Below are 23,406 nucleotides of genomic sequence, written 5' to 3'. Positions count from 1 at the left end.
CACCCAAGGTTATCCAACCTTCATCACAGGCACTTAAGTTTTAGATTGCATTTAAATTAGGATACATCTCAAAACATAAACAAAAAAGAGAGAGAGAAAAAAAAGGATACATCTCCAGCAGCTGCATCTCTTCCTCTTCACTACCAGCTACACACATGCAGTAGGAGCTTCTTGACATTTTCATGGGTAATATTTGGTCTTTGCGAAGATCAGTACTTCTCTATTTTCTTTCTTGTACATTTAGTGACTTTTCTGGCTAAATTATTGCTAAATATTGTCCGTCGCAGATTGAGGGGTCTCTTCCATGTTATCTCCATTCAAGGAGCCAGGTTAGTGAAGGCTTCACCACTGAGTTATTCTAGGTGACCATGGCAGGGGTAAGGGGACACTGGACATCTCATGGTGGTCACTTCTGCTTTCAACTCATAAGCTATAACTGTGCTGTCCAATCCAGTAGCCACTAGCTGTGTTTTTTTTTTTAATTTAGATTTAAAATAATGTAGATTAAATAAAATTTGTAATTCATTTTCTCAGTTGCACTAGCCACATTATCATATTAGACAGTACAAGGCTTAGAAAATTTTTATCATCGTAGAAAGTTCTGTTGCAGACTACTAGGCTAGAACTTTAAGAGGATAGGGAAGTACAGTTATCTTGTATGTCCAGAGGTGGGAAAGAAGGAAATATTACCAAACTTCAATAATGTCTGTCATCATTGGTAAACTGTATGCTTGAAAATTACTCCTCAGATCCTCTATATCCTGTTTTTCCCTTTTTGGGGGAGTGGAATAGGGAGGAAGAGGGCTACAAAGTGAGTTGGGTGATATAAAAAAATAAATAATACATATACACACGAATGCATACATACTGCTTCTGTGTGAAAAAAGAAAACTTAAGGAGTACATACTTGAAATTAACATTCTGCCAAGTGGGAGTCATTCTGTTCGATGCCTTCCTTTGAAGGAAGACTGTATTGCATTTGTGTGGCTTTGGGGAAGACATTCAGCAAAGAACACCACAATTCCCACTGAGCTCAGAAAATGTGATTAAGGAGTTTGAATGTAATTACCCAAAGTTTGGCTTTTCTTTTAAAGAACCCATTCATTTTAGAGATTCCTTGATACTGTAAACCTGACAGCTCAATCTGGTTTTCTTTTAGGAAGCCTTCCGCCAGGAATAGTGTGAGTCAAGGATGAGTACATAAAGATGAAACCCATGCAGTGAGGACAGCCCGGGCCGTGTTAGGATTTGACTTAAATCAGATTTCATCTACGGCTGAGACGCAGAGGAGATACTTAGTGAAATGTGCAGAGCTCCATTCAAGTTCGTTTCTTATTTGTTTGATGTACAGGCTTATTTAATTGAAAGGTGGGACACCGATAGGTATACATTCAGACAAATCAGCCTGCAGTTATTGCTGAACAGAGTAATAATAATAGATTTGGAGAATGTTCTGTGTTTTCAGAGACAGAGTTTGACAAGCAATGGACAAACTTTCCATTCTTCTCTATCCCAAATCATTTGAATCATTTGACAGCTATATACAATCCCCAGCGCTTGTAAAGTAAAAGAAAAAAAGTATGGGGAGAGAGAAAGCAAGTAACCCAACAGAGTTTGTGACAGAAACTGTTAGCCCTCCTTTGTGTTGTTTCTGCACTGTCCTGTCAAACATCTGGAAACCAGCATATTGGCAGTCGTCTTACAGCATGATTTTGCATTTACATCATTGTGCTAGCTGGTAGAATCTTTTTCCCCCAGGAAAAAAAATCGGCAACTTTTGGTCTGTCACAAGGTCAAGTGATGATTAGTGATGCCGTCTCTCCTAAACACATGGTTAGCACAGAAATGTTAAATCAGTTCCCCAAAATTTGGTAACCATTAGAGTATTTCCTAAGTCACTTCCGGATGTCAGGCCTAAGGTGGAGAGGGGGACAGGGCTATATTGAGTTCTCCACAGTTTTCTACCGAAGGGATTTAGTTTGGCAGCTGATCCAGCCACGGAAACGCTCACGCAAGGGCAGAGCTAGACAGGAAACACTTTTGAAAGTGCTGTTTTGATAGAGGATCATGAGATCAGGCAAAGAGCTGTGAACTTTGTATGTAGCCTAGGCCATGTAGCACTAGGCTAGCCACCTGAGGGTATGGAGTAAGAAAGGAAATTAAAGAAGGGCCAGAGATCTTACAGGCAATTTTCTTTTCTCAAAAGAGCAGTGCTAAAAATTATGAATTTCTTCGAAGTGGAGGAACATAATTAATGAATTCCTCTGTTGTTGTTGATTGTTTGTAAAGCATTCTACCATCATTATTCACCTTTACATTTTTCACGTGATTGTTAGCTTAGACTACGAGAGCTAACCTCGTCCCTTCTAACCACCTTTTTATAGCTCTCAGAAGAGCTGTCTTCCAAGGAAAACACTGCATTGAGCAAAGGTTGTACTTTTGGAAGATGGACGTTTTATAATGATAAGTTTTGACAACTTGCTCTGGTTGCCATGTGTCTCCCAGTCCTGCTTGTGGGTGGGTATTTGTCAGGAATGAGAATATGTCTGAGATGGTCTGCTTTATAGCAGCCAGTCTTGATTTTCAACTTCCAGGGCCTTCGGCATCCTTTTGGCTCTGGAAACATAGAAGGCTTTGCTGCCCTTGGCTGTGCTGTTGGAGAAAAGGAGAGTATCCTGTTTAGGGAGGTGCTGATCTTCAGTCTCAGAACCACTGTTTGACACCTTTAGTTCCCCCCATGGACTTCTTTATGTCCTTCTTTGTCCATAGTTTAGAACTTACAATGTGAGTATTCCTTCTATTGAGCTATTCTTCAAGGTCTGCAGAAGTCATTTTTGTTTATAAATCTGTGATTTCTCACGGCAGATCATTTATTTCTGTCTTAATTACAGAATTTCAAAGAAAAATAAAATCCTTATCTGTACTTAACAAAGGCTGCCAACACTTTTCTGTAGACCACCAATGATTCTTGTTTTGTAACTTTTTGTTTATAAAGGCAATGTTGTATTCCACAGCATCATTACACACACTCTGCTTCTGTGACTAAGACAGCTGGCAGGTCCAAGACAGAGCATATGGATGACGCTCTAATGACATCTGTCCAGTTATTGTAATCACATATTTGGTGTACAGCTGAAAGACCCACTTTCACCTTAACTGAGTTTATGTGACTAATTTTAAATTTACTGTAAACACTTTTTTATATGTCTCATGCTTATTAATACTTAATAATAATTCCACAAGTATTTCTCTCAATTCTAAACCCCAGAGCACCATAAAAACTGGCAAAATATCTTCCCAGTTAATTATGAGAAATTCTTCTGTATAATTTTCTTATTAATTCTCAGATCCAAAAGAACCACCAGTACAACCCAAGGACCCCAATCATGAGAATAACCACAAAACTGATTCTTAATTACCTCTTGCCTGAGACACTATAGAAGTAACCAAATCGGTCCCACAAACATAAGCATCTCTAACCCTGCCACCTCCCCCAGTTTGTCTTACATAATATGGTAAGAATCTTCTTCCTCAAATAATTTTTATCCTGTCACTCCTGTTCTCAAGAACCTTTGGTTGTATCCCATTTTACAACATGAAGTTCAAATGTTTTGAATGGAGATTTTAAAAGTCTAGCCCTGCTTCTTGTACATCCCCTCTAGGAGCACCCCCACTCTAATCAAATTGACCTTGTTAGTTTAGCTGGACTCCAACCAGTTCTGATTCTAGCTCCTGAAGTCAGTGTCAAGAAATATTTGTCTTGACCAGGAGCAGTGCCTCACACCTGTAATCCCAGCACTTTGGGAGGCCAAGGCGGACTGACCACTTGAGGTCAGGAGTTCGAGACCAGCCTGGCCAACATGCAAAACCCCGTCTCTGCTAAAGATACAAAAATTAGCTGAGCATGGTGGCACGCACCTGTAATTCCAGCTACTTGGGAGGCTGAGGTGGGAGAATAACTTGAACCTGGGAGGCGGAGCTTGCAGTGAGCCAAGATTGCGCCTCTGCACTCCAGCCTGGGAGACAGAGCAAGACTCTGTCTCAAAAACGAAGGAAAAAAAAAAAAAGGTGTTAGAGACCTAGGTTCTAGAGTAAACTCTGCCACTACCTAGCTAGGTTGACCTGTAACAAGTCTATTTAACTTTTTCATAGGTTATTTCTAAGATACTTTGGAAATGAAAAAAAAAAATACTATGTGTTTGTAATTTTATGATTGTAATTCCATTTAAGTAAAATAACAAAAATAACAGTCGTATTGTGGACGTTAGAGAGTTCTTACCTGGAAAGTTTCATTTCCTAATGACATCACTGAAACAGCAGGTATGAGAGAGGGTTCCCCGACTTTGATAGTTTTACTTATCTCAATTTGTCTTCTGTTCCTCTGCCTTGGGCTTATTAAGTTTTGAATTAGGTATGAAAAGTATTAAGCCAGGGGTATAAATTACAATTCATTAATAAATTCATAATCTATTTTATACTGTTAAAATGAAATTATATTCCAAACTCTTATAATTGTGAACAATTTGCATTTGAGATTTTAAAATAAAGCCTAAACATTGTAGTCCCTTCCTTCTTCACTAATTTATTTCTGCGTAAAGGCCTTTCTTCCTTGAGGCCTGTGAGCCTCCAGGCCTTTGCAGCCTGTAGTGGTCTGCACTTCTCTGTTTTTCTTTCCCTGAGAGTGCTGATTAGTGACTTGCGGTGTGGATTCTGATTTATCGCAGACCAGAGCTGCCCCTAAGGGGCTGAGCAGAAACACTCATGAAGGAGCCCTGATTAAAAAGAGTGGTAATGAAGACAAATGTTTCGGAGGGAGTTGAGAGAAAACCAGTCCTTGGCATTCCCCGTAGCTCCTCTGAGCTTTTGAAAAGGAGGTAGTGGTAGCCAAAGGAAATATTTCTTCTTTGTTGTTTATTTCTCATGGCACTGGAAACATTTTTCTTTTCCTCTTGGGTGTTCTAATTCTCACTTGTTAACTGCTTTTCATGCAGGGTTGCAATTAACCCCTGGCAGATACCTCACCATGTTCTCCTTATAGCCACTCTGTCCCCAAAGAAGTTTTTAATGCTTTGACCTATAACCATTTTAGAATTCTTCAGACTTGACACTTGCCTAATTTCTCAGATCATTAAATCACACTTCTGGTTTTTTCCAGTGATTTTTACTAAATTTGATGTTAGGTGCCTATAATCACCTTCCCTTCTTCTTATTTTTACAAGACAGAATGCCAGCAGAAAAAAAAAAAAAAAATTCCTGTTCACTTGGTAATTTTAAACACAACCAGGTCAAAAGTTTCAAATCTAGTGTTAAATCCGTAACTGAAGGCACCATTCCAAAATTACTTGAGTATAAGTGAGAACTTGACAGATAATTATGGTTGCTTGACGTGGGTCTTGGGGCATCTACCAAATCTTAATGGTAGTCCCACCACCTGTAGCCATGTGAGCTATAATCTACTGCCCTGGTCAAACTTAACCAAAATTCTGTTTTCTTTCAGAAGATTCCCTAACATTGGAATAAATGGTAAGAATATAGATTGTTTGTGCCAGGCTTATACAGTGGGTCTCTAAACTATATTGAGTGGTCAGAACGCCACATTCAGAATACTTAGAGAGGGAGAAAGAAAGATAAAGTGCCTCGGAAGCCGTGAAACATTCTAGGGAGCAAGAGCACACCGCTGCGCATGCTCCTGGTTAGTGTGCTGCAGACTTCGTTAAATGTGGAGGAGGCAAGGTGGAGAGAAGGAAAGACAGGAGAAATGGAAGATAGAGTCCACTCCCCTATCCCCGACAATGAGAAAAAGCTCCTTACCAGGTCTATGTGGGTCATGGGGCAAGATCAAAGAATCAAGCAAGGTTCATAAAATGCCACCACCCCTGATTCATGACCTGACCCACTGAAAGGTTAAACTTCCAGAGGCAGGTTGTGGTTTCTGATCCAATCAAGTGGATTCCTTTTTTGGAGAAAGTCTCACTGTACTTAAAGAATCTTGTCAAATATCCAAGGCTAAAGGGAAATTTTAAATCTAATCCAATCAGATGAAGAAGCTGATAAAAAGGTAGAACCATTAGTGTGAGAGCAGCATTTAAAATTATCTTTGGCTGGGTGTGGTGGCTCAAGCCTGTAATCTCAGCACTTTGAGAGGCTGAGACGGGCGGATCACGAGGTCAGGAGATCGAGACCAAGGTGAAACCCCGTCTCTACTAAAAAAATACAAAATACTAGCCGGGCGCGGTGGCAGGCGCCTGTAGTCCCAGCTACTCAGGAGACTGAGGCAGGAGAATGACGTAAACCCGGGAGGCGGAGCTTGCAGTGAGCCGAGATCCGGCCACTGCACTCCAGCCTGGGTGACAGAGCGAGACTCCGTCTCAAAAAAAAAAAAAAAAAATTATGTTTATGGCTTTTCTGGATTTTTACCTCTGTCTCAAGCAAAACAAAAACAAAAACCCAGAACAACAACAAATGAGTTGAATGTTGCTCAGATTTGGAGTATTTGATGTTACCCCTTTCTGATGAACATCTGAGATTAAAGATCTGCATTAAAGATGAAATAGAACACACTGAGAAAAGGGTTGGGTAACAACTTTCACACTTACTTTGTTTCTATTGAGGTTGGGTCCATCTTGAAGATTAAACTCTTCCCCAAATACAAAGGCAAGGTCAGGGTCTGAGTTAGGCTAACTGATGTCAAGTACAAGTTCTGTAGCAAAAAACAAAAATTGCTGCCACTCATCTGCTAAGAGACAAAGATTTAGGCTGCTGGACTAATTGCCAAGTTTGTAAGATAACTTCAGAAGCACCCTCCAGGCTAGTAGAATTCCATGCAAATTTCAACCATTTGACATTACTTCCCTGTTAAGTAGGGAAGAAAGACTTAGTAATTTTCAGGACTGAACCAAATTCCCCATCAAGTATTGATGCAGTCTCTTCCCGGTCTGAAATACTGGCATACTGTTCTTTATTTTTCCTGACTTCAAACAGGCATATTAAGATTTCATGGATCTCTGAATCTTTCTTTGAGGATCTGGGAACACATCAGAAAAATCAGATAGAAAAGAGGGAAGAGGAAATAGGTTATTTCCTCAGCCTCCTGAAGCAAATGAATTGGAAGGGTGCTTTCTGTGACTTTCATTGGCCAGCAACTGCCTGGAATCTCAAAAAAAAAAAAAAAGAAAGAAAAAAAAAGGGAAACCCAAAAAAAAATCTTTGATTCCTTACTGTGTAATCTTTTAACAAAGTATTTTTGCAGACAGACTTAGCATGTGATTTTCACATATGTATTCCAAGGAGCCATGTAGCAGAGTTGGAGAGATGAAAGCATTTGAAGACTGCAAAGTAATTTTAAATTGAGGGATATACTAACATAGGAGTCACATACAAAAAGGGAGAGGAGGTAGAGTTGGTGTGATGTGGAAAATAAATATTTCATATAGTCTGCTATAGTCTGGCCAGTATGATTAGATAAAAGTCACATTCAGAACAAACACTGGAGCAATTTACACATCCCAAAAAGAAAGGGAAGAAATACCATTTCATAATCAGAAGATGAGGATCAATAATAATAGTGAACACTTACTGATTTTTTAAAAATCAACTGTTAGGCACTGTGCTCAGACTTTATGCGCATTATCTCATTTTTCATGGTTTTATAAATTAGGAAATTGAGGTCTTGTGAAAGTAACGTGCCTGGATTGACACAGTAAGCTGGTGGAATGAGGATTCGGAACCATGCATGTCTGACTCCAGAGCCCTTGCTTTTTATACCAGCCTCTACTACCTCCCTGTGTGATTCTGGTCAGTTAATCCATTTATAAAATGAGAGTATTGGACTGGCAATTTCTAGATCCTTTTGGTTCTAGAATTATAGAAAAGTATTATAAAGTTGAGAGAACTGTGTTATGGTGGGACATTTAGAGACAAACAAATAGTGATTGTAATGACATTTCAACTTAATGATAGTTAGCACTGAGGGAGCCTGTACTAAATAATTATGTAATTAAATTTACAAACACCTAATTTAATCTTCAAAACAATTCTTTTTGACACCAGTTTTTTGTTCCTAAGAAAGGTTAAGTAACATCTCCAAATCACAGAACCAGAATTATTCATGAAGAGCCAGACACATCAAAGATCCAAAAGACAGTTTTTAAGATTTCAAATGGTTAATTCTCTACTTTTCTCTTAGGTTTTTTTTTTTTTGAAATAAAGCATTTTTACAAGTTAGTAAAAGTGATATACAAAACTGGAATGTTCTTCAAACTGGAATGTTACTAGAGTTCTTGCTTGAAAATAGTTCCAAATTAAACATACGAGGCTTCCAGTAGTTTGAAGACTTTAGAATCCGACTTGAGATCAAATCAGGACTCTCTGAGACAGTGAGGTCACCTAAACCGCGAAGTGTGAGGTGCCCTGTTTCATGCTTCTCATAATGACACAATAAGGCCATTAGTATTATCTTTATTATAACAGATGATTATAAATGGTACAGAGTTGGTTTCTTATTATCTGGTACTTTTTGTCACTTAGCCCTAATTTTCTTAATTCAAGGACATATTCTGTTAGTACTAGGGAGCAAGTCTAAGACTGACTTTGCCACACTAATCAAATTACATCAGTGTCAAATGCTCACTAATTAACACAAAATTTATATCTGCATTAGGTAAATGTCATTTCACCACAGTGGCCTGAAATAAGCTTTTTATTCCTTTGAGTTAGCATACCATTTCATTGTAAATATTACAAACAAGCTACTGACCAAATTTAGGCCCATGTGCATTTGTTATTTAGCTGGAAATAGCTAGAAGACAGTCAGTACTTCCAAAGATCTGTAGGAAAATGCCGTGCTTCGTTTTTTAACTGATCAACTAGCTAACTTGTCACCTTGAGGTCCTGTGTATACATCATAGCAGGGCTTAGCAGACTACTGCCACCCCCTGTCTATATGCAGCCCACGGGCTAAGAACCGTCCTCACATTTTTAAATGGGAGGAAAAACATCAAAAGAAGATTTTATGAAACCTGAAAATCATATGAAATTCAAATGTCAGGCTCATAAATAAATCTTAATGCAACGAAGTCATGTCTGTTCGCTTATGTATTGTCTATGGCTGCTCTCCCTGTGATGGCAGAGTTGAGCAGCTGTAACAGAGACTGTGTGGCCTAAAGATACTTACTGTCGGGCTGGTTACAGAAAATGTTTTCCAACCAGAAGCTGTATTCCAAACTCTTTCCTAATGTGGCATACAAAGCCTTTAGGATCTGGTTCCTGTGTGCCTCTGGTGCTGCTGCTGCTGCTCCTGTTTCTGCTTCTGCCACAGCCACCGCCACTGCTGCCTCCCCCTCCTTCTTCCCTGCACCCCCTCACATCCACCTTCCCCATGACCAGCAGCCTGAGCTCTAACAATTCTCAACTACTAGCACCTCTGAGACTCCAAAATGCTTTGCACCTACTTAAATGTTGTCCCGTGCTCTTCCCTCTACATAAAATCATTTCTTTCCATCCTGAGTACCCCTGGCAAGCTCCTATCTTCCAATATTTTTACTTAAGCATCCCCTCTTCTTCTCTGCACCCGGAGCATCTTGGACATAGTGTTGTTTCACTCACTAGACAGTAAGATTTTTCAATACAGATACTGTCTCCTCTTCATCTTTATATCCGTAGAACAGGGTTTCTCAGCCTAAGTACTGAAGGTATTTTGGACTGGACAATTCTTTGTTTGCAGCAGTTTTTTTTTTTTTTTTTTTTTTTTGAGACGGAGTCTCGCTCTGTCGCCCAGGCTAGAGTGCAGTGGCCAGATCTCAGCTCACTGCAAGCTCCACCTCCCGGGTTTACGCCATTCTCCTGCCTCAGCCTCCCGAGTAGCTGGGACTACAGGCGCCCACCACCTCGCCCGGCTAGTTTTTTGTATTTTTTAGTAGAGACGGGGTTTCACCGTGTTAGCCAGGATGGTCTCGATCTCCTGACCTCGTGATCCGCCCGTCTCGGCCTCCCAAAGTGCTGGGATTACAGGCTTGAGCCACCGCGCCCGGCTGTTTGCAGCAGTTTTATGCATCATAGGATGTTTAGCAGCATCCCTGGCCTCTACCCATTAGATAGTGGCATGCCCCCTTCCCTCAGATTGCCTCCGAATATTGCCAAATGTCCCCTTGTGGACAAAATTGTCCCATTTATTTATTTAGAGATGGAGGCTCGATGTTGTTGCCCAGGCTGGAGTGCAGTGGTGCGATCTCAGCTCGCTGCAACCTCTGCCTCCCAGGTTCAAGCGATTCTTGTACCTCAGCCTCCTGAGTAGCTGGGATTACAGGTGTATGCCACCACATTCAGCTAATTTTGTATTTTTGGTAGAGATGAGGTTTTGCCATGTGGCCCAGGCTGGTCTCAAACTCCTGGCCTCAAGTGATCCACCCACCTCGGCCTCCGAAAGTCCTGTGATTACAGGTGTGAGCCAATTGTCTCCATTTAAGAACCACTGCCCTGGAAACCAGCAGTAACTAGACTCTGGTGGATGCTGAGAAAATGTTGAATTATTCAGATACTTGATTCACATTGAATTGTATACATCAAATGTATGAATTGTGAATTACATTTCAATAAAACATTTTTTAAAAAGTATTGATTTACTATTAGCTATTATTAGTGGCATTATTATGGTGGTTTCCATTTGTTTTCGGCAGTGGCCACCAGTGCCACTGATTTTGTCATACACTGTACTCATTGATGCCAAATATATAGATCTTATTTAATGCTGACTTCAAACCTAGGAAGTTGATTTGGTTATCTCTTCTTGACTTTTTGGAAATGCAGACACAAAGAGATTCAGCAAATTGCTTAAAATCGAGGTAACTAGCAAGCATGTATAAAGGGATACATGACTCAGCTCTTGTCTAGTTTCAAAGCTTGTGCTCATTCCATCTGACCATGTTGCTTCCATAAGCCACATGCCAGCCACCTAATGAACTTCTTGATTAGAAGAAAATGCATGTACCTACCAAAGATAGTGTGTGTATATAGCAAATATGAGCAATTTCTAAATAATGGCAGCATTATTTTTGTTCAAAATGCTAAAAATTGGGACCAGGCATGGTGGCGCACGCCTGTAATCCCAGCACTTTGGGAGGCCAAGGTGGGCGGATCACCTGAGGTCAGGAGTTTGAGACCAGCCTGGCCAACATGATGAAACCCTGTCTCCACTAAAAATATAAAAATTAGCTGGGCATGGTGGCGCATGCCTGTAATCTTAGCTACGCCGGAGGCTGAGGCAGGAAAATCACTTGAACCCAGAAGGCGGAGATTGCAGAGCCGAGATCACACCAGTACATTCCAGCCTGGGCGACAGAGCAAGACTCCATCTCAAAAAGAAAAAAAAAACCCAAAAAGCTAAAAACTGAGTTATCATTAGAACAGCCCATGTACTCTATGGATGGTGATGGGTTTTTCTTTTGTGGGAGTTGTTGTTTTGGTTGATTCGGTGTTTTCTTTGAGTCCACTGAGGAGCCACTGTTTTCTTCCATATCTTTAGATCCTGATATGGTAGGACATGCACAATCTATTTTGAGTCATCATAAAGATTGAATTTTCAGCCTGCAAAAACAAAAGAAAATTCATAGGGCATCAGTTCTCACCTTTCAGGTAGAACCTTGGAGCAATGGCACTAAAACAGATAGGACCTGTGAGGCTGGTCATCTTTGGAATGGCACTGTATGGCAAAACTTTCAGTGATAATGGAAATGTGGCATATCTGTGCTGTCCAATATAATAGTCACATGTGGCTACTGAGTGCTGGGAATGTGGCTGTTATAACCAAGGAACTGAATTTTTAAATTTCATTTAATTTTGATTAATTTAAATGTAAATAGCTTATGTGGCTAGTGGCTATCGTTTTGAATAGCACAGCTTTAGAAATCTTAGCTTTGACAAAACCACAAACTTAAGTTTATCCCCAGCAAACATCTTAGGTGCCAGAGACGGCAGATTTGGATTGAATAAATTATCCATGTTGAGTATCTACGTGGGAATTCCTGCTTATACAGTGCAGATTCAGAGATTGCTGTTGTACCTTGGCTATGTGACTTACACACAGACCAAATTACTCTGCTGGGGGTAAATTCATACTCCAGTGTTACTTCAACATTTCTGAACATCTTTTTGTAAGCAGTGTTGCATTTTTTATTGGCTTGATTGTTGTAGTAATTACAAAATAAAGTATCCATTTAGGGGGCAATGTTGAAGCATTGAGGAATAAATGGATAAATGTGGTATATTTGATTGTTTTTGGTGTTTAAGAACTATTATTGGAATAAGAGACTTTTGCTTTATTGAAGTCTTGTAATTTTTTACTAGAACATTTGTTTTATGGCTCTTGATCCAAATGACAGCCGAATTTAGAAATTCAGCAGAAAAGTAACAATTCTTCTTCTTTGGGCATTTTTCTGATTATTTACTTTGAAATTCAGAGGATTCCATGTCTTGGAATATTTTTTTCATACCCATAAGATTTGAATTGTGAAGATAAGAAAATTATAAAGTGTTGATAGGTTTTCATCAGCAGTACATTCTTAAAAAGAAGAAAAATATTTTATTTCAAATGCTATCCTAAATTAGCTGTAATCTTCAACAAGTTATTTTTAAACCCACTTTGTGCTTTTGCTTACATTTGTTTATTAAATCTATTAGATCTAGAAAAAAAACAATTCAATTAGAGACAGATATGAATTTTTTATTATTGGATTTTCAAGAATTATTATCTTTTTATTTTTACTTCTTTCACCCCCGTACTTGTATTGCTAGTGATAGAAGTTCTGAATTATGGATACATTCTTAGGCTTAAAGCGTACACATTTTTTCCCTAAGAGTTATAGATGATCTAATCTAAAAAGTTGGAGGACTTAAAAAAAAAAGTGTCAAGATTTTTTTTCTTCATTTCCTGATTTGCTCCTTTAAGGAAGTGTGAGAAGGTTAAAGATGCCTGTGATCTGGCCAAACGAGGTTCACAAATGCTGTTTTCATATTTGTGGTTTTGGTGTTTCCTCTTACACATGTGTCTTCCTTCTTCAGTTTCTCACTCTGTCGAGAGAGCATGGCTGCACCCTTTGCATTCTGGGCACACATCATCTGGGCTCAGTGCGGGCTTTGTTTATAGCAGAAGCCATAATGTATAATGTTCAGGAGAGGGTGAGCTACATGAGAAACTCCCTTTGAAGGATTCCTTGTGTGGACTACTTATCAGAAAAAGTGTAAATGCTATTATTTTCTCTTTCCTAGAACTCTTCCATGCAGCATAGTTCAGTGTGATTAAAAGTCATCATGCTACATGATTTAGGGAATATAAAAAATGAAGAAGGCATGTTCCCTGGCCCCCAGAAACTTGGAATTCAGTTGATAAAAATACAACTCTAGTGACCATAGAACAAGGCAGATGGAGTTCTCTCAGAATGCAAAGAAAGGTAAAATTCTTTGTAATGGGTGATCAGAGAAAGTTTCATAGAAAAAATGCCATTTGAGCTAGAATTTGAGGAATACGTGGAATTTTGGCAGGTGAAGATTAAGGAAAGGGATACCTACTGTCAAGACACAAGGTCATATGACTGGGCACAGTGGCTCACGCCTGTAATCCCAGCACTTCGGGAGACCGAAGTGAGTGGATCACTTGAAGTCAGGAGTTCAAGATCAGCCTGGCCAATACAGTGAAACCCCGTCTCTACTAAAAATACAAAAAATTAGCCGGGCGTGGTGGTGCATGCCTGTAATCCTAGTTACTCAGGAGGCTGAGGCAGGAGAATCTCTGGAAACCAGAAGGCAGAGGTTGCAGTGAGTCAAGGTCACACCACTGCACTCCAGCCTAGGTGACAGAGTGAGACTCCATCTCAAAAAAAAAAAAAAAAAGGAACAGAGTCACTCACCAAGGCATACACATACTGGACCAATTTGGGAAAGTACGGAAGTTTGCTTTGAATATATAGCAAAGGATATGTGAGGGATAGCTGTGGAAGATCCAACTATCAAGGGCGGCTAGGACCCAGACTCCGAAGATGGAGTGCTGGGTGGGAGATGTGGAACAGGGGACAAGAGATGGAAGGTTTGTTTTTTTTGTTTGTTTGTTTGTTTGTTTTTTTGAGACGGAGTCTCGCTCTGTCGCCCAGGCTGGAGTGCAGTGGTGCGATCTCGGCTCACTGCAAGCTCCGCCTCCCAGGTTTACGCCATTCTCCTGCCTCAGCCTCCCGAGCAGCTGGGACTACAGGCGCCCGCCACCTCGCCTGGCTAGTTTTTTGTATTTGTTAGTAGAGACGGGGTTTCACCGTGTTAGCCAGGAGAGATGGAAGGTTTTGAGTTGGGGAAAAGTATTCCTGCAGCAGGACTGAGACACTAAAAAAAAGTAACCCTGTTAAGAGATTATCACAATCAAACATTTACCAAGTAATCACAGCAAGTGAATTCGGTTTGTAAAGTCACATAAAAGTTGCTTATCTCTCCACTTTTTTTTTTTTTTTCGGGAGAAACAGCACTCTGGCATTTGACCATCTTAGTATGGCCTCTACATAACTTTGGAATGCAAAAGAAAAGAGAAAACTCTCTTTGTAAAATCAATTAAAAGCTAATTGTTATTTTTTTAAGTTAATAAATATATATTTACATAGTTTATAGTTCTTACATAAAGCTTTCATGTTCTTTTCCTTATGAAATGACTCTATGACTTTGGGCACATTACAGATTATAATGTAGTGGATTGATGGTACATGATTTAAGAGAAATCTTATACTAATCTGCAAGTATCCTGAAAAATGTTAAGTCAGGAAAAAGCATGCCTCCCTGTGCTCTTTGTCCATTTGAGTGTTTTTCCCCCCCAAAATTATAATAGTGAAATGGGGCAGGCATGAACCCTGTGAGAGATCATTGCTACCACTTCTACTTTTCATTATCATGTCTGTTTATCCTGGTTCACCTGTACAGTGGGACTGGGCTGGTTCATTTCAACACAGTAATGAGTATTTACCCTCTATTGCCCTCAGAACTTACACCAGTACATAAATGTTACATTCTTCAATGAGGGGCCTTTACATTCATATGTGTAGGGCATTTGATTACTTAAATGTTGAAACAATTATAAAGAAGTTGAATTAGGCTGGGCATGGGGGTTCATGCCTGTAATCCCAGCACGTTGGGAGGCCAAAGTGGGAGGACCACTTGAGGCCAGGAATTTGAGACCAGCCTGGCAACATACCACGACTCTGTCTACAAAAAAAAAAAAAAAAATGTTAAAAGTAACCAGGTATAGTAGCAGGAGCCCATAGTCCCAGCTACATGGGAGGCTGAGGTTGGAGGATTCCTTGAGCCCAGGAGTTTGAGACTGCAGTAAGTTATGATCACACCACAGCACTCCGGCCTGGGCGACAGAGCGAAACTCTGTCTCAAAAAGTAAAATAAAAGTTGAATCACCCATGTTTTAGATTATGAGCTTATTAAAAGTTAAACAGGCTGGGTGCGGTGGCTCACACCTGTAATCCCAGCACTTTGGGAGGTTGAGGCGGGCGGATCATGAGGTCAAGAGATCAAGACCATCCTGGCCAACATGGTGAAACCCTATCTCTACTAAAAATACAAAAATTAGCTGGGCGTGGTGGCGGGCGCCTGTAGTCCCAACTACTCAGGAGGCTGAGGCAGAAGAATTGCTTGAACCCAGGAGGCGGAGGTTGCAGTAAGCAGAGATCGTGCCACTGCACTCCAGCCTGGTGACAGAGCGAGACCCCATCTTAAAAAAAAAAAAAAAAAAGTTAAACAATTACACACAGATCCTCAAGTTCTTGAAAGAAGTTTGTTGAGGATAAGATTTATTTAAATGAAGTAGTTTTACTCCTGTTTCCACTCTCATTTTCTCCTTTTCCCCAGATATATACAGCTTCTCATTATTGGTGTTTATTACATGTAAAATTCACATTTTATTTTTTTAATGAGCTAAATTTATTATTAAGGTACTTGGCTATGTACTGTATATACCTTATCTCAGTCAATCTTGTTGACAATCTGTTAGGTAGTTTTTGTTATGTCCATTTTAGAGATGAGGAGACAAAGACTTAGAAAGGTTATTTTGCCGGTTAGTAATTGCCAGAGCCAAATTTAAACCGGGATCTGTACAATTGAAGCTGATGTCTTAACTACTGTAGTACAGTGGCTTCCTTGATGCTAGATGATGTGACCCCAGTTTTGGTAATGGAGGAATACTGATCCAATCCAAAGTGGATATTTTGCATGGAGGAATCAGAGAATTTTAAGAATGAAAGGGTACATGGAAGCCATCAGCCCCCATGTAAAACAAAAGTCCTGTGTATCTGATAAATGTTCTCTGTTTAACTAGATTTGTAGAGTGCCCTGGGAGTGCTAGTTAGCATTAGTAACCACATTCTGGGGCAGGGGAGGGTGGGGGAATGTATCATCAGAAAAAATGGATTTGGGGATATAGAGGTGAAGGCAGGAAGAGGCAGTCATCTAGAATGATGTGCTGGGAAGATCTCTGCCTTTCCATGTACTGCATCTGACAAAAATGGATTTGATGACATCTGGGATTTGCTTCCAAATAACAGAGGAGGAGGGAAGTGGATTTGGATGTGGATGGGGCGGGATTGGCCTGGTTTGAGGGTTGTTCGGGTTGTATGATGGATGCATGGGTTTTATTATATTCTTCTATTTTGATGTATGTTCAAAATTCTCCATAATAAAATGTTTTTAAAAGTTATTTGAAAGTACTGTTTCCATGATTTTATAGTGGTTAAATTATGTATATGTTTTCTTATCCAAAATTCTCTTGGTTTTTCTCAAAAGAAGCTTTTTCTTCTAGCATTTGTTCCCTTTTAGAATATCCCTCACCTCTCTTTCTGATTATTTATTAAAATAACTCAATTTTTTCAGTGCTGAAGGAGAAGTTAACTGTCAAATGCCCATATAGCTACAGTATTGGGATAATTATCTAATTTTTTTTATGAGTAAGTTCTCTTTGACTTTATTTTTGAACTCAACTTGCTTGCATTGTTCTTGTTAGTAAAAAACATCACTAGGATGTACTTAGTAATTGGAGTCAGCTGCACTTAAGACTGTTTGGCCAGACTGTTATTTTAGCCTTCACTAGTAGAGTTTTTAACACCAGTTTGACCTTACTTTGAAACATTCTCAAAATACCATGCTTTAATATCAATTTATATACTTTCATATTAAGGCAGGGCTGAGTCCCTGGGGAAAAAAATAATGAAATTTTTACTTCCCACAAATGTAGAATAAAGGTAGAAATTCTGATTTTGTTTTATAAAGAAAAATAGAGGTAAAGACTTTAAAATTTTTCTTTGGTCAGGACATAATGCTTGCAAATACATTCTAAGGTTATAAGTCGGCCAGGCATGGTGGCTCATGCCTGTAATCCCAGCACTTTGGGAGGCTGAAGCGGGTGGATCACCTGAGGTCAAGAGTTTGAGACCAACTGGCCAATATGGCGAAACCCCGCCTCTACTAAAAATATAAAAATTAGCTGGACATGGTGGTGCATGCATGTAATCCCAGGTACTAGGGAGGCTGAGGCAGGAGAATCACCAAAACCTGGGAGGCGGAAGCTGTCGTGAGCCGAGATTGTGCTACTGCACTCTAGCCTGGGTGACAGAGCAAGACTCTGTCTCAATAAAATAAAATAAAAAATAAAGTATAAGTCACAGAAAGATAGGACACCTACAAATTAGGGGTGCTGGTTTCATTGGCCTGTGTGTCCTACCATCGCTTTGGGATAGCGACCGAATCAGTGTGAAGCACCAAGTAGATGGTAATTATTCATGAAATCAGATTTTTTTCCGGAAATACTAAATTCCCATAACTTATGCAAATTACATTTTAGGCAAGTAATGCTCAAATTTTCTATAGGTGTTCTGAAAATAAGTTTTAAGTTTTTGTTTATTTTATAGGAGGACAGTTGACTCCTTTCTACTCTTTTTTTGCCGTTTTCCCTATTTTTTGCCACTGATAAACTCTTGCCTAGAGGAATGCCAGAGGCAGAATAAATTTTGGAGTGTAGATTTTTTTTTTTTTTAGGAGGGTTATAGTAGCCTGAGGACTTCGTTTCTTTCTCTGAAGGCACAACTATCAGCAAATCCGTTTAAGACAAGGGACTCCCTACCATCTCTTCTGAGCCTTCTACATATATGTCTAGATACTATGACAAATCCAGTGCCTATGAAGACCTGGAACATTTCAGACAATCACACAGATGTTTTCTTATGCCATATATAAGAATTAAGCAAGTGTTTTCTTTTTTTTTTTTTGAGGCGGAGTCTCGCTCTGTCGCCCAGGCTGGAGTGCAGTGGCCGGATCTCAGCTCACTGCAAGCTCCGCCTCCCGGGTTTACGCCATTCTCCTGCCTCAGCCTCCCGAGTAGCTGGGACTACAGGCGCCCGCCACCTCGCCCGGCTAGTTTTTGTATTTTTAGTAGAGACGGGGTTTCACCGTGTTCGCCAGGATGGTCTCGATCTCCTGACCTCGTGATCCACCCGTCTCGGCCTCCCAAAGTGCTGGGATTACAGGCTTGAGCCACCGCGCCCGGCCAAGCAAGTGTTTTCTAATGAAGTGTCCCTCCAAGCATTCTCTATCTTCTGTTAATGCAAAACTAAGCAGCCCTTTTTAGGTCTAAAATGTTAACTACTTTATCTCTGTTACCTTTCTGAAATGTTTGGCCTAATATCTTTTATAAAATCTGTGAAAGTTTGAAAATTTATAATTGTTGATCCTCAATAGTCAAAAAACTAGTCATTTAACAACACAATATATCTCTGCGTGTTCTTGAGCATGTATTTAAGTTAGCTTTAGTTAACCCTTTATTTTCTGGACTTCTTCGAGTCAGCTCTTAGAATTGTGTTTACGGGTTGCTGAGGAAGCTAGAGGTCAGAGAGATTTTCTTAGTCAGTTGATTTACCTCAAAGGATTACTTCATGTAGATTAACTGAAATAATGATACTGCTAAGATTCCCAGATTAAGATCATTATAGCATTTGAGTAGGCCCTCGGTGACAAGTTGCTCTAAACCTGTTTGGCTCACCACCATAAGGTTTAAAACATAAAAATATAAAAGTGCTTAAAATTTTTTTTCTGTTTCCTTATCAGAAATATTCATTTAGACCATAACAACTGTTAGAACAAGATAACAACTCCAGGCCAGCTGTCAAATGTTTACCATTATCAAAACTCTCCCTGGAGGGAGATGCAACTTTGGCTCGCCTCACCGGCAGTAATTTAATTTTTCCTTCATTCTGACTCGGAAATGGCAGCATTTTTCAAAGCTTCCTCCCACTGATGGCTGAAATTTTCCTTGTGAAATGATTTCCACCAGTCTTGAATCTTTCTTGTTTCTGCCGTCTTCACCTTTGCTGATGGTTCTGCAACTCATCACCAGCTATGCAAACTGACAGTTCACATCCTGGGGCAGCAGCGGGGTCTGGCCTGCAGAAAGGAGCAGCCTGACCAAATTTACGCTCACAAGATCTCTTAATTCACAAAAGCATTTGCTCTAGTTCCTGTTCTCTGCTGCAGGGGCTACGGAGAGGGAGTGGGGGTTGGGGGAGGACCATTGGGAGAATGTTCTGAGGAGAAGAGAGGCTCTCTTCACACTCTACTGAGTACATAGACTTTGGAGATGAAAAGCAGACGGAGAGAGGCATTTCCAACCATCTTGCTGATCTGTGCAGGAGTTCATTGAACTGTATACAGCATAGCACCAGACCCTTGTGTCATTTAATGTTACTTTAAACAATTATTCTTAAATGTTCAGCACAAATATCCCTCCCCTTTTTACTTAAGCTGAAAAAGAATATAAAAATTAAAGGGAAATTGAAAATGTAAGTCTTGCAGTGAGAATGACCAGAAATCATTTTCCTCTCTGGAGAATTCCTGTTTAATATGAAAGTCCTCTTAACAAGCGTGGACAGAGGAAGTTTTAGGTTTGATTTGAACTTCATGTACATGACATATTTCATTTTTTTTTCTTCCCTCACAAATTTCCACCCAGGCCACTTGTTTGCAGAGATTGCCAGACCTTCCATAGCTGCTTCCAAGATACTCCTGGAATCTGAGATTACCTTTTATCCTCTTGATGGACCATGTTGTTATTTTTGTCCTTTTCCCTGAAGCTCTTCTGCTTTGCTGGGGAGGACTCATCCCCCTATGCCTGATCTACCCCCAGATAGCTGACACAGTCCTGTTCCATAGCACAAGGTTACTTAACCTTTTTTTTTTTTTTTTGAGACAGTTTCACGCTGTGGCCCAGGCCGGAATGTAGGGATGTGATCACGGCTCACTGCAACCTCCACCTCCTGGGCTCAGGCGATCCTCCCACCTCAGTCTCCTGAGTAGCTGGGATTACAGGCGCAGGCCACTACACCCAGCTGATTTTTTTTTTTTTTTTTTTTTTTTTTTTTTGTAGAGACAGGGTTTTGCCATGTTGCCCAGGCTGGTCTCGAACTCCTGGGTTCAGGGATCCATCCCCCTCAGCCTCCCAAAGTGCTCAGATTACAGATGTGAGCCACTGCATCCAGCCAACGTCGTTTATTTGTGTACCAGTTTGGGTCACTCTGAAAATTGCTTTGAAAGACTTACTGTTTAAAATGACTGAGCTCTTAGGAGTGTTTTTGTCCTCTCCCCACAACCCCCAAATATCTAAAACAGCCTAATCAAATTGGTAGGTTGTTTTCATGCCTTTCAAAATGGAACTAAAATTAAAGTAAAAATGAGAGAATCTTGAGCTAGAGTGGCAGATTGGAATTCTAGGCTTTGCTGGTCCACTGATGATGTTCATTTTCTTTCCTTGTGACTCTCATAATCAGAGAAAAAGGATGAGATTGTAGGTGATAACACAATCCATTCAGGAAGTATGACTCTGCTGAATTGAGGTTGATTTTTAAGTGTGAGTAAAATGTTATGCAAATTGATCGTTTAAATAATATTTCAGAGGGGAACATGCATTTGCTAGAGAAAATGAAAATATTTCAAACCCACTTAGTTTGTTGTAATGACGGATGTTTCTTTTTTTTTTTTTTTGAGACAGGGTCTTGCTCTGTTGCCCATGCTGGAGTGCAGTGGCGTGATCATGGCTCACTGCAGTCTCGACCTCCCAGGCTCAAGCAACCCTCTCGCCTCAGCCTCCCGAGTATCTGGGATTACAGGTGCACACCACCACGCCTGGCTATTTTTTTTGTTTGTTTTGTTTTGAGACAGAGTCTCACTCTGTTGCCCAAGCTGGAGTGCAGCCTCCACCTTCCAGGTCCAAGTGATTCTCATGCCTTAGCCTCCTGAGGGCCTGAGACTGCAGGCATGCGCCACCACACCCAGCTAATTTTTTGTATTTTTAGTAGAGATGGGGTTTCTCCATGTTTGTCAGGCTAGTCTCGAACTCCTGACCTCAGGTGATCCGCCCGCCTCAGCTTCCCAAAGTGCTGGGATTACAGGCATGAACCACTGCGCCCGGCCATGCCGGGCTAATTTTTGGTTTTGTTTTTGTAGAGACAGGGTTTCACCAGGTTGCCCAGGCTGGTATTGAACTCCTGAGCGTAATCAGTCTATCCACCTTGGCCTCCCAAGGTGCTGGGATTACAGGTGTGCACCATCACACCTGGGCCAACAGGTGTTTCTTATATCAAAGTAGCGCTAATAGATTTCTGTTTCTCAAAAAGTGTTCTCAAGTATAACTCACCTGATTCCTTGTTTCAGACTGGCCATTTCCCTAATTGCCTGAATTAGAGGTGTTTTTATATTCTCAATAAAGCTGTGGGGAATACATACCTTAGAAATGTATAAGTTGGGGTGGGGCATGGTGGCTCACGCCTGTAATCCCAGCACTTCGGGAGGCCGAGGTGGGTGGATCACCTGAGGTCGGGAGTTCAAGACCAGCCTGACCAACATAGAGAGACCCCATCCGTACTAAAAATACAAAATTAGCCAGGTGTGGTGGTGCATGCCTGTAATCCCAGCTACTCAGGAGGCTGAGGGAGGAGAATCCCTTGAACCTGAGAGGTGGAGATTGCAGTGAGCCGAGATCGCGCCATTGCACTCCAGCCTAGGAAACAAGAGTGAAACTGTCTCAAAAAAAAAAAAAAAAAAAAAGAAAGAAAGAAATGTATAAGTTGGTTGGGAATGCAAATACCAGTACAAGATACAGTATGTGCTAAATTCCACAAGGAATATTGTTAAAAGTAAGTGCTGTAGGAATTTTAGATAAGTAGAGACACTCAGAAGGTTTAGAAAACTATGTGTAATTTATATTAATACATCTCACACATACACGTTTTTGTATTATTTCCAGAGCTTAATATATTCTCTGCCCATAAAATGTTTAGCTGATATGTCTGTGAAACCGCCCTCAAATTTGGAGCCAACTTATTTTATTTGGTGTGTAGTATCTCACATAATAGTTACATTTTATTGAGTACTTACTATGTACCAAACATTATGTGCCAGACACTGTTCCAAACACTGTGTTAAACCACTTCATGGAAGGTTCAAAAACTCAGAAGCTACACTGGCCAGATTTAAGTGGTGGGGGTTATACAGCAAATTACCTACATTTAAGGTTACTGTTGCTGTTTCATTCCATGTTACCAACTACAGAAATGTGGGCTCAGTGTTGCCAGACCTTCCATTTAGTCAAAAGAGACAGGAAATTCACATTTTTATGGATATTTCCTGATTTTTTAAACACTACAGGCTAACCGAAACAGTTTGTGACTTTTGCATTGTATGTTCCATTCCACTTTATCCTCGTAACATCCCTACAAGATAGGTATAATTATTCGTATTTGCCTATTCTCAACACAGCTAATACAGAGCAAAAGTAGAAATCTACTGCAGGTCTGTCTCCCTCCAAAAACTATGTTGTTATTGCGCTTCCTCCTCTGCTTCCCTAAACTCATGAAGGTGGTGGTGGTGGCAAAAAATGTGCTGTTTGGTTAAAGCCAGGCCCTTAACGAAATTATCAAATGGCATGGTACTGTACCACGGAGTGCCATTTTCCAGAAAACAGTTATTTATGGCTTTGGGAGAATTAATTATAACATGAAGATAATGATAACTGCACATATCAAACAAAAGCTCTGTTGACTTTGCTACAGATTTTTTATTTCAACCCTATGGTACTTCTAGAAAAGGCACACAAATACTCTAAATCGTTGACAGAGTTCTTCAGGTTTCTCAAAGAGTAGCAAAAGTATTAGTGGCAATTTTACAAAGCCTGACCTTGCCAGAAAGGGATATCAGTAGTTCTCAGGGTCTATTAAATATTTAATCACTTTTATTAAAATTCCAAATGAACTTAGACACCTGAAGGAGTTAATACACTTCCACAAACCTGCTTTCAGCTGGTAAGATCAGGCCCATTATTATTATTATTATGTACAG

The 23,406-nt window shown here is 40.2% G+C and overlaps 1 protein-coding gene across 11 annotated transcripts in view; it reads left to right on the top strand.

The window, feature by feature from the left end:
- BCAS3 (BCAS3 microtubule associated cell migration factor) overlaps positions 1 to 23,406 on the top strand; it is a 736,060-nt gene that overhangs the window by 461,846 nt on the left and 250,808 nt on the right. The window contains exon 24 of one of the 11 annotated variants that reach the window (XM_033183768.1): positions 19,126 to 19,542. The exons of the other annotated variants lie outside the window; for them this stretch is intronic. Within the exon in view, the coding sequence (XP_033039659.1) occupies positions 19,126 to 19,139 (14 nt within the window). The 3' untranslated portion in view covers positions 19,140 to 19,542. Of the gene's footprint in view, positions 1 to 19,125; positions 19,543 to 23,406 lie in introns of those variants that run through there. 11 annotated transcript variants of the gene reach the window in all.

Source organism: Trachypithecus francoisi, unplaced genomic scaffold (assembly GCF_009764315.1).
Source record: "Trachypithecus francoisi isolate TF-2019V2 unplaced genomic scaffold, Tfra_2.0 Lachesis_group20, whole genome shotgun sequence".
In the NCBI taxonomy this organism is placed as follows: Eukaryota; Metazoa; Chordata; class Mammalia; order Primates; family Cercopithecidae; genus Trachypithecus; species Trachypithecus francoisi.
This window is presented reverse-complemented; position numbering and strand designations above follow the sequence as displayed.